The sequence below is a fragment of the Elephantulus edwardii genome, unplaced genomic scaffold (assembly GCF_000299155.1).
Source record: "Elephantulus edwardii isolate Elephantulus edwardi_28Jun2011 unplaced genomic scaffold, EleEdw1.0 scaffold00186, whole genome shotgun sequence".
In the NCBI taxonomy this organism is placed as follows: Eukaryota; Metazoa; Chordata; class Mammalia; order Macroscelidea; family Macroscelididae; genus Elephantulus; species Elephantulus edwardii.
Window position 1 is genome coordinate 3,202,630 of NW_006399936.1, and position 10,041 is coordinate 3,212,670.

At 56.2% G+C, this 10,041-nt stretch overlaps 1 protein-coding gene across 1 annotated transcript in view; it reads right to left on the reverse strand.

Annotated features, from left to right (window-relative positions):
- Window positions 1-4,139: 4,139 nt before the first annotated feature.
- KIAA0556 (KIAA0556 ortholog) overlaps window positions 4,140-10,041 on the reverse strand; it is a 151,866-nt gene continuing 145,964 nt past the window's right edge. Inside the window, exons 27-28 of the mRNA XM_006896630.1 lie at window positions 9,356-9,504; window positions 4,140-4,198 (exon numbers count right to left, since the gene is read on the reverse strand). Of these exons, the coding sequence (XP_006896692.1) occupies window positions 4,140-4,198; window positions 9,356-9,504 (208 nt within the window). The remainder of the gene's footprint in view (window positions 4,199-9,355; window positions 9,505-10,041) is intronic.

Below are 10,041 nucleotides of genomic sequence, written 5' to 3' on the forward strand. Positions count from 1 at the left end.
GTAGGTGCAGACCTTAGTACCTAACTGGCCGGTGTCCCTCAGTGGGGTGGGGGGGGCTGTGATGGGCCGTCATCCCGGAGCCCACACAGAGCCGGGTCCAGCCTGGCCGCACGCTCATCTCCCTGTTGTAATGGAAATGTCAGCTTGATTCATGGGCTCCTCTGCTGCAGCCAGGCCTGAGCCCGCCTGCCGGGGGAGTCTCCTCGCTTGGGAAGGGGGACTGCTGCAAGGAGGCTGATCCCTTGCTGGGCATGAAGAGAGGATGGAAAGCAGTGCCTGGGGCCGTGGAGCTCACAGGACCTGGGTTCAAGTCCTGACACTACCCCATGAGTGCTTTGAAATACATTCACTCGAGAAGTGTTTTCTAAAGGACACCCACGTACCAGGCCCTGAGAGGAGACCTGTAGCTGCTGAGGTGAACGAGACAGTAGTCACCTCCGTGGAGCATGTACTCCGGTGGAGGACACGGATTACTCTGATAATCGTAACAAGCATGACTTTGAATGGTGAAGGGTGCTGTCAAGATGAGGTGAGATGATCTGGACCAGAGGAGTCAAGGAGGGCTGTGCTGGGGGCGGGGCCTGGCAGCAGGGCTGGGAGCTGTGTGCAGTGTGGGAAGAGGGCATGTGCAAAGGCCCTGGGGTTGGTTGTGGGGGCTCTGTAGGAATGTTGGAGGCATTGAGGGAGTCACAGTTTTCGTATCAGTAGGAACCCTTATCGAAGGGTGTTCAGAGGTTGATGTACCTGCATTCTGAATGGTCCTAGCTGTGTGCGGGGAGGGCTTTGGAGAAAGGGAGTGGGGAGGGGAGATGGTGGGGGTCCCGCCAAGTTGGCCCTGGGGATGGAGAGAAGGAACGTCTGCGAGTGGAGGTGGATGGAGATGGGTGACGCAGGGAGGCCCCGCTAGGCTGCCCTTTCACCTGCTTGGGGCTCTGATGGGACAGGAAGGAGACTGGAGGCCATAGGGTACCTGGGTGGAAACCAGGAAAAGGCACCCTGAGTGGGTGAACAGAAGCCGGGAGCACCCAGCCGGCTGGGGCTGGAGTCCAGCTCCCCTCCCTGTCCTGGGAGCATGGGGCGGTGCACACATGGTGAATGGCATGGCTGGACTGTGGCTCCGCTTGTCCACTCATGGGTGAGGCCTGGGCTGTCCAGGATAGAGGGGAGACTGAGCCCACTGAGGGACCTCGGGCATCGGGAGACTCCTCAAAGCGAGACTGACTGACACACTGACTGCCTGACAGACAGTCGGCCTGGCCTGGGATGCTGCCCACCAGGTTCACTGCGGCTGGCTCTCTGCTTGGCTGAGGGCAGAGGCCTGGGGTGGGCAGCTGGGGGCGGGGGATGCGGAGAGTGAGGAGTAAGGGGTCGACTGCACGGGTCTGGCGGCATCGGGTGAAGCTGGTGGGAGGCAGGTAACACTACCTTCAGCCCCAAAGCCTTAGATCCCTCTTTTTTGCTACCGAAGCTTCTGCTTGTACATCTGTATCTGTGAAGAGGGTTCTAGAAGCTCCGGGGTGTCTCCAGCAGCCCCACCTGACAGCCACTGTGGCTTTTCAGGGGACACAAGCTAAGCAGTGACCCATTCACATGACTAGGAACCAGGCAGCTGCCCCTCACTTAATAAGCAGGGGCAAAATCCCCCATTTTCATGACTGTTACAAAATAAGACTGTCCTTCCCAAAAGGATCTTGGGAGCGCTTTTCCAGAAGGAACTGGAAACTGTCATGGTGGCTGTAGGGTCAGAGCTGCTCCAGATGGAGAAATAGACAGGTGTGAGCAGTCAGACGCCCTACGGGCAGGAGGACGCCCCTCTGCAGGTGCTGTATGTCTGTCGTCAAATTCAAATGCTCAGAGGCGGACGCAAAGTGCGGATGCAGGCCTGGGGGCAACACTGAAGGCTGCTGGGACGGGGCTCCTGGTCCAGTCTCCTTGTCTTGTGAACTTGAACATGGACTCTGATATTTGAATGAAGGTAACTAAGGAGTGGTGCTGTCACCGCAAAGACGCGTCGTTCAACTCCACCAGCTCCCCACAGGAGGGTGAATCCCCGAGAGATTCACAGCCTCTGAAAACTCACTGGAGGGTACCCTGCCTGCCACCTGAAGGCAGCTTTGTCCACAGCCAAGAGATGCCAACAAGCTCTTGGAAGGCAGCAGGGCGTGGGGGGGGGGCATCTGGAGCTGGGAATCCAGGATTTAAAACAGGGGGAGAAAAACTGAGAACCCAAGCCCACAGACCGTGTCCTCCCACAGGGCATGACCCACTGTCCCCCCATGGGATGTGCCCCACTGTCCTGCAGGACATGTCCTGCTGGCCCCCCATAGGACGTGCCCTACTGTCCTACAATGGGATATGCCCCACTGTCCCCCCACGGGCCTTTCCCTCTTGTCCCCCCATGGGACGTGCTTTCCCACGGGATGTGTCCTCTCAGGATCTGTGCACTAGACCTTTCAGAGCTGGGTGTAAACTCCTCAGCCAGTTCCTCTGCCTCTCTCTGTCAAATGTGGCAGACAGTGAAGCCTCCCTCACACGGCTGCTAGTGGCTTCAGTGGGTCGGCGCTGGAGAGTGACATGTGCCCACCCCTCTCTGTGGACTGGCTGCTCTCTGTCTGACATGGTGAGGGGACTCTGGCCATGGAGGCAGGTTGAGTCACTGTCCCATTTACCGAGGGGAGAATGAGGCTCTGAATAGGCCTGCCGCCCCGCCAGCCCCAGCAAGCAGTCAAGGACTCAGTTATCAGAGGAAGTAAGTGTTCCCTTCCTTCTCACCCCAAATCTGGAGCTGAAGACGGCATTCTTAATAACATCTTTTATTGATTTTGCAAAAGAAAAAAAATAGAAATTTATTTTAGAGTTAATGCTCGTACAGTTTCCCCCTTCCTAAATTGCACAGTACATACAATTATGATAAACGTCAGCTCCAACTCCAGAGTGAGTGTGTGCGTGTAGTGTTTGTGCACGCTCCCTGGCAAATCCGACCCTCCTGGTGCCTCAGGCGGGCGCTGGGTTCCTTTAAAGCACCAGCACTGGTTTGCAGAGGTGGTCAGCTGGCCCTAGCTTTGCCAGGGAAGCAGTCAGGGGTGCCTGCCACACCTGGGAGGTGAGCAGAGGGGCTGGGGGCTTGGAAGCCACAGAAACCAGACAGCTCTCCTCTGGGAGGTGCAATTCCTTATCTCTGCGTCAGCCCTGAGCTCCCAGGAAAAGCACATTTGCATAGCTGCTCACACTGGAAGCTGCAAAGCTCGTAAAGTGTTTGCTGGGGCTCCGGGTTGCATAGGAACACACATCCCTGCACAGGGCTGCGGCGGGCTGGGCCGGGCGCCAGGAAAACAACGGATTAATATTGGGAATGAGAAATTACCCACCACTGGGAAACCAATTAGGTCCCTGATCTGTGCTTGTTACATAGATGGAAATAGATGCAGTCTGCGCCCCTTGCAGCTGAGGGTGCTGGGAACGGGGTGGAAGAGAAGGAGTGAGGACAGAGCACTGGGGTAGGCGCAGAAGGCAGGCAGCCTGGGTGTCTGCCAGCTGGGCTGGAGCAAGGGGCCTGGGGCTGGGAGTGTGGGGCCCGCAGGACCAGGTTCCGGTGGGCAAGAGCCCACTTTGTGTCTCTCTCCGTGCTGTGTGTGCTCTCTTGGGGGGACTTGCCAGCTTTCTGCACGCTGGCCATGGTAGCAGGGCCCACAGCACTACAGCGAGAGACCCTAAGCCCACCAGAGGGGCCCAGCTCTGGGGGAACCCAGCCTGGCTCACGGCTCTCCTTAGGGGGTCATGGCCCTGCGTTGGCCTGTGTCAGGCCAACAGAGCCCTCCCTGAGCGCCCTCCTTCATGACTGGGCCTGGGCGGGACACAGAACTGGCAAGCAGCTGGGACTGTGGTTTGAGGTGGAGACACCACCGAGCCGGATGGGAGGCCTCTGTGTCCGCCTTACTGTCCTGGATCCACTCGGGACAGAGCTGACAGGCCATGTCTCTGAGTCCCTCAGCCCCAAGGTGGCTTCTGTCCAGCCCTGGTGGTCCTGGCTGGCCCACACCAAGGGCTGTGGGTGGAGGAGGCAGGTGCTGGGTGGAAAGCAGTTCCATCAGGGGTCGGGACTTGCTGTCTGCCGTCCAGGGCCACTGTCCCCCCGTCGGTCAGCACTGCCACCGCCTGGCTGGCTCCTTCCCGCTTATGCAAGTTTGAGGGCGTAAGGCTGTTAAGGGGAGCACAGGGATCTGAGTCACTGACTCTGACCTGAGGGGCTTCAGCACCCTGCCCCCTTCTTCCCGGGGATGGTGTGGCCCCACATTGCTGGGCTGTTGCCCGATGTTTCCACTGCCTGACTCCCCTGGGGGAAGGGCCTGGGGTGGGCCCAGGGACAAGTGTCTTGAATAGAGCTGAACCTGGCTTATGAGTGGACAGGAGCAGTTCTGGGGGCCCTGGACACCCGGCCTTGCCCTGCATCCTGCATGACCCCCAAGCAGCTCAGCTGGGGACCCTCGCTCACAGCCACACACTGTGAGGTCGTGGGAGGTGGCTTGCTCCCTCTGAGGTCAGGAGGCGGCTGTGCTGTGCTGGAGGCAGAGGTGGAAAGCCAAGGGGGCACCACCGCCTTGCAGTGGGCAAAGCCTCTCACCCGTGTCTCACTGGGGCTCTATGATGGGGCAGACCACGAAAGGCCCGCTCACTTCAAGCGGAGACTGAGGCTTGAGTAGGGGCTTCTCCAAGCTCCTGTTGCTATTAAGGAGGTAGCTGGGATTTGAACTCAGAGCTATCTGACCCAAGTCAAATGCTCCTCAGACACCTAACTGCTGAGTCTGGACCTCACTTTCTCATCTCACAAACCTGCAGGTTATCACCAGCTGCCTTATAAAGCTGAGGACGCCGAGGGCCACCCAGGTTCTGGGCTGGGGTGGCACCAGCTGGAGCTCAGACCTGGGCCTCTGGGACCTTCGAGCCCTGCTCCCGCCCCTGGCTTTCCGGCCAAGTCTGCTTGGAACAGATTAGTGACCCCAGTGCCTGGCAGGCTGTGGGAAAGGGGGCAAGATGATCACAGCCTCCCCCTCCACAATCCACTCCCAGGGGCCCACCAAGTCCTGCCCACTGTGCTTCTTCCTGGTCTCCTGCTGTCCAGCTCTGGTCCCAGCGTCAGCAACGCCAAATTCCTCCATCTCCCAGCAAAGTCCTGCCATCTCCCAGCAAAGTCACTCCATCTCCCAGCGCCCTCCACCAAAGCTTCCCTGCTCACGACTCCTGGCGAGGCCTGGCTTTGCTGTGAGGATTAATTCGGTTACAGAACATACCATGGACTGCTAGGAGAACAAAGAGATTCACCCTAGAGACGGTAAAACCAGGCTTCTCCTTGGAGGCAAGGATTCTGAAGTTTCATCTGACATACTCTGGACTCGTTGCAAGGAAGGACCAGACCTTGGAGAGGGATGTTATGCTTGGGAGGGTGGAGGGACAGCGCAGGAGGGGAAGACCCTCGATGAGGTGGATTAATTCAGTGACTGGGGTAATCGGGACGGGTGTGTCAGAGACCGTGAGATTGGCACAGGATAGAGCAGGGTTTAGGGCTGGTGTACATAGGGTCGCTATGAGTCGCAAGCGACTCGACGGCACATAACAACAACAACTTTACAGAAGCACGGTCCCTCACACTATGTAAAAGTTAGCCCTTCTTCATAACTGTCTCGCTGTTAGGGGCCATTTGGCAGGTCCCGACTCATAATGACGGTGCACAACAGAACCAAGCATCGTCTGCTCCTGCGTCATCCTCACAACCACGTCTGCATCTGAGCCCACTGTTCCGGCCACCACGTCAACCCTTCTCACCAAGGGTCCTCATTTACGATGCATTTACAGAGCACGTCCTTCTCCAGGTCTGGTCCCTCCTGACAACACGTTCAAGGTACGTGACACGAAGCCTCACCGTCCCCATTTCTAAGGCGCTTTCTGCTCCAGAGGTATTATTTATTCTTTTTCTTCCCCCCCCCCAGCCCACTGTATATCCCTTCTTCTTCATCAACACCATAGTCCAAAAGCATCGGTTCCTCTTTGGTCTCCCTACTCATATCAGGAGTTTGACAATTTCATGTCACACAGTCCTCAAAGTGACATCTTGCTCTTTAATATTTTACAGAGGTCTGAGAGAGCTCTGGTGGCCTCGTCAGTACCTTGAGGTGGGCGGCTCGAATCTACCAGCTGCTCCGAGAAAAAAAAGAGGGGCGATCTCCCCGTGATTTAAGCCTCTGGGAATCTACGGGAGGGGCAGCTCTGATGTGATGGCAGCGCGCAAGGAGTTGTTTGTTTTTACATTTTTGTTTTTCAGCAGCAGACGTGCCCAACAGAGTAGGTCACTTGGTGTCCTGACTGCTGCTTCCATGGGTGCTGATGTGGACCCCAGAAATGACATCCTGGAGTCCCAGAGTCTTTTCTCTCGATCATGAATTTGCTTATTGGTCCAGCTGTGCGGATGTTTGTTTCCTGAAGGATGAAATATGATTCCCAGAGGAGGATGGAGTCTGATCTTTAATACTCAATGTTTCAACTTGTATTATTTGTACATCACAGATTGTTAATGAATTTTCCTCCAATCCCGAGACCATGTTCTTCATATAGTTCAGCTTCTCGGATTCATTGCTCAGCACAGAGTAAATATGGTCAAAGGACACAACCCTCACACACATCCTCCTTGGCTTTAAACCACAGTATCCGTCCTGTTTGTATGACTGACTGTCGGTCTATTCTAGATCATCTCTTCATGAGCAAAATTAAGCATTCCGGAATTTCCAACCTTTGTAATGTCACCCAGAATTTGTCATGATCCACACAGTTAAACGTCTTTGCATGCTGTTGCTGTAGTTGGGGTTCGGAGCTGTTGAGTACAGCTCATAGCGACCCCGTGAACAATGTGCAGCCCGTCCTATCCTGTGCCGTCCTCGTCTCTGACACGCTCGACCCCATCACTGCGGTCACTTTGTCAGTCCACCTTGTCAAGGCTCTTCCTCACTTTCGCTGACCCTCCATCTTCCTAAACATGATGTCCCTCTTCAAGGAGACGCCCAGGCGTGGCATCTCCTAGCAACATGTCCAAAGTATGTGAGAGCAAGGACAACATCTTCGCTCCCAAGGAGCACTCTGGCTGCACTTTCTCCAAAACATAACTGTTCTTTTGATAGACCGTGGGATGTTCAGTGCTCTTCTCCAGCACCACAACTCAAAGGCAGCAATTCTTCTTCTGTCATCCTTATTCACTGTCCAGCTCTCAGATGCACAGCAAGTGACTGAAAAGACCACGAGCTGAATCAGGTGCATATCAGTTTTCAAAGGGACATCACTCTTCCTTGGTAACTTGGAGAGATCGTGACAACAGACTTGCACTGGGCAATACGTCTCCTGACTGCTGGTACCAACGGTGCTGGCTGTGGATCCAACTAACATGACAATGTTGACAACTTCAACATTTGATTCATCTGCTTCTAAAACAACAAACAGGTTCGTCCCGGAGAGGGTTAAGTGAGCCTGCTCCTTGAAGGCAAGGATTCTGAAGCTTTGTCTGACATACTCTGGACATGGTGCAAGGAGGGACCAGTCCTTGGCAAGAGACATCATGCTTGGGAGGGTGGAGGGACAGCTCAGGACAGGAAGACCCTCAATGAGGGGACTGATTCAGTGACAGGGGTAACAGGGGTAGGTATGTTGGAGACAGTGAGATTGGCACAGGGCAGAGCAGGGTTTAGGGCAGTTGTACATAGCGTCAGTACTAGTTGCAGGCAACTTGATGCCTCATAAAGACAACAACATCATGATGTTGCTTATTGACTGGTCCAGTGGTGAGGATTTTTGTCTTCCTGATGCTGAGATGCAATCCGTACTGAAGACTGCAGTCCTTGATCTTCTGCAGCACATTTTCAGTTCTTCCTCACTTTAAGCCAGCAAGGCTGTGTCATCTGCCTAAGACAGGTTGTAAATGATCCTCTGATCCTGACCCCACATCCTTCTTCACAGAATCCAGTTTCTCTGAGTATCTGCTTAGCATACAGACTGCGCAGATACGGAGGAAGGACGTAACCCTGATGCACAACTTTCCTGACTTTAAACCACGCCTTGCTCCGTGCTCGCTGTGGACGAAAGCTTCTCTGTCTAGGCATAGGTTCTGTACGGGCATAATTAAGTGTTCTGGGATTCCCCTTCTTCTCAGTGCTAGTCATAATTTGTTGCCTTTGCATAGTCAATATTATTCTCTGCTTTCAGCCGAGAGCCATCCAAAGTCCGCAAAGACATCCTTCATTCCACATCCTTTTCTGAATCAGGCTTCAATTTCTGGCAGTTTCCTGTTTATATACTTCTCCCGCAGCTTTTTAATGATTTTCAACAGGATTTTTTACTTGTGTGCGGTAGCAATGCTATTGTTCAACAATTTCCATATAATGTCCTATCACCTTTCTTTGAAGGGGCACCAATATGGCTCTTTTCCCATCAGCTGGCCAGACAGCTGTCTTCCGAAATTCTTGGTATATATGACTGAGAGCATCTCTGCTGCATCTCCACCGGTGTCCCATCAGCTCCCGGAGCCTGGGGGTTTAGTCAATGCCTTCAGTGGAGCCTGTCTCCTGCCTCTGAAAGCTTCAGTTCTCAGTCAGATGCTACTCCCTGAAACGGCTGAGCAGCAGGCAATTCTTGTATCGCCTTTTGACGCTTCCTGCATTATTATCTTTAAAGAAACCTCCGTGAGGGCATGTGCTGTGCTTTGGTGAACCCCCCCAGTGGCCCTCCTTGTACCGTCAGCATGGCCAGCATGGCTCTGCCCTGGTTGTGTCTCCCACGTCATCTCCTGCTCTCGGCCTCTCCAGGCCCTGTTCTCAGTGGTCTCCTGGATGTGCCTGTGACACACTGAGATCAACCTGCCTCAAGGCTTTGCACTGGCCGTTCGTTTGGCCTGGATTCCTGTAGGTCTCAGCTCACCTGCCCCCCATTCCTCGCCCCGGCCTGACCACTTGGCTCCAGAGCTCCTCAGGCCAGCACAAGTCCTCCCTTCAGCTTGTTTACTCGGCTCCTGCCCGTTTCACCCATGGCGCTTAGGTGTCAGGAGGGCTGAGCTCCTGACGGCTTCTTTCCCCCAGACCCGTTAACACAGGGCACACTGCATCTTGCCATGGGGGGCGGGGGGCCTGCAGGAAGCAGATAGCTGGTCTGCACCAAGCCTCACCGCCCTCCACCCAGGCCAGCTTCTGGGGCAGCTCCCAAGGGGGGGAGGAAGGTGACCTGAAGAACAGGAGACGAGTGGGTGCAGGGAAACCCCCACCACATTCTCTGGTCCAGACTCCCCAGGAGGGAGCCTGGGTGGGGGGTGAGACAGGACACTGACCTGGGTCCGCAGCAGCGCTCTGCTTCCGCCTGCAGTTGGTGATGACCTGGCTCTCGTTCATCATCTGGATGTCCTGGTCCTCCACCTGGTTACTGCGGGCAGGGATGGGCGAGGGGATCAGCCGACAGGCTGTACGTGTGTCAGGGTCGAGGCCGCCGTGGGACGCACCACACGGGAGGAGACGCACCGCACGGCAGGGGACGCACCGCACGGGAGGGGACGCACCACCACGGCAGGGGACGCACCGCACGGCAGGGGACGCACCGCACGGGAGGGGACGCACCGCACGGCAGGGGACGCACCGCACGGCAGGGGACGCACCCCACGGGAGGGGACAAGCACCCCACGGGAGGTGACGCACCGCACGGGAGAGGACAAGCACCCCACGGGAGGTGACAAGCACCCCACGGGAGGTGACGCACAGCAGGGGACACACCGCACGGGAGGGGACGCACCACACGGCAGGGGACGCACCGCACGGGAGGGGACGCACCACACGGCAGGGGACGCACCGCACGGCAGGGGATACACCGCACGGGAGGGGACACACCGCACGGGAGGGGACAAGCACCCCACGGGAGAGGACAAGCACCCCACGGGAGGGGACAAGCACCCCACGGGAGGTGACGCACCGCAAGGGAGGGGACACACCCTGCAGGAGGGACACACCCAGCGGGAGGGGACGC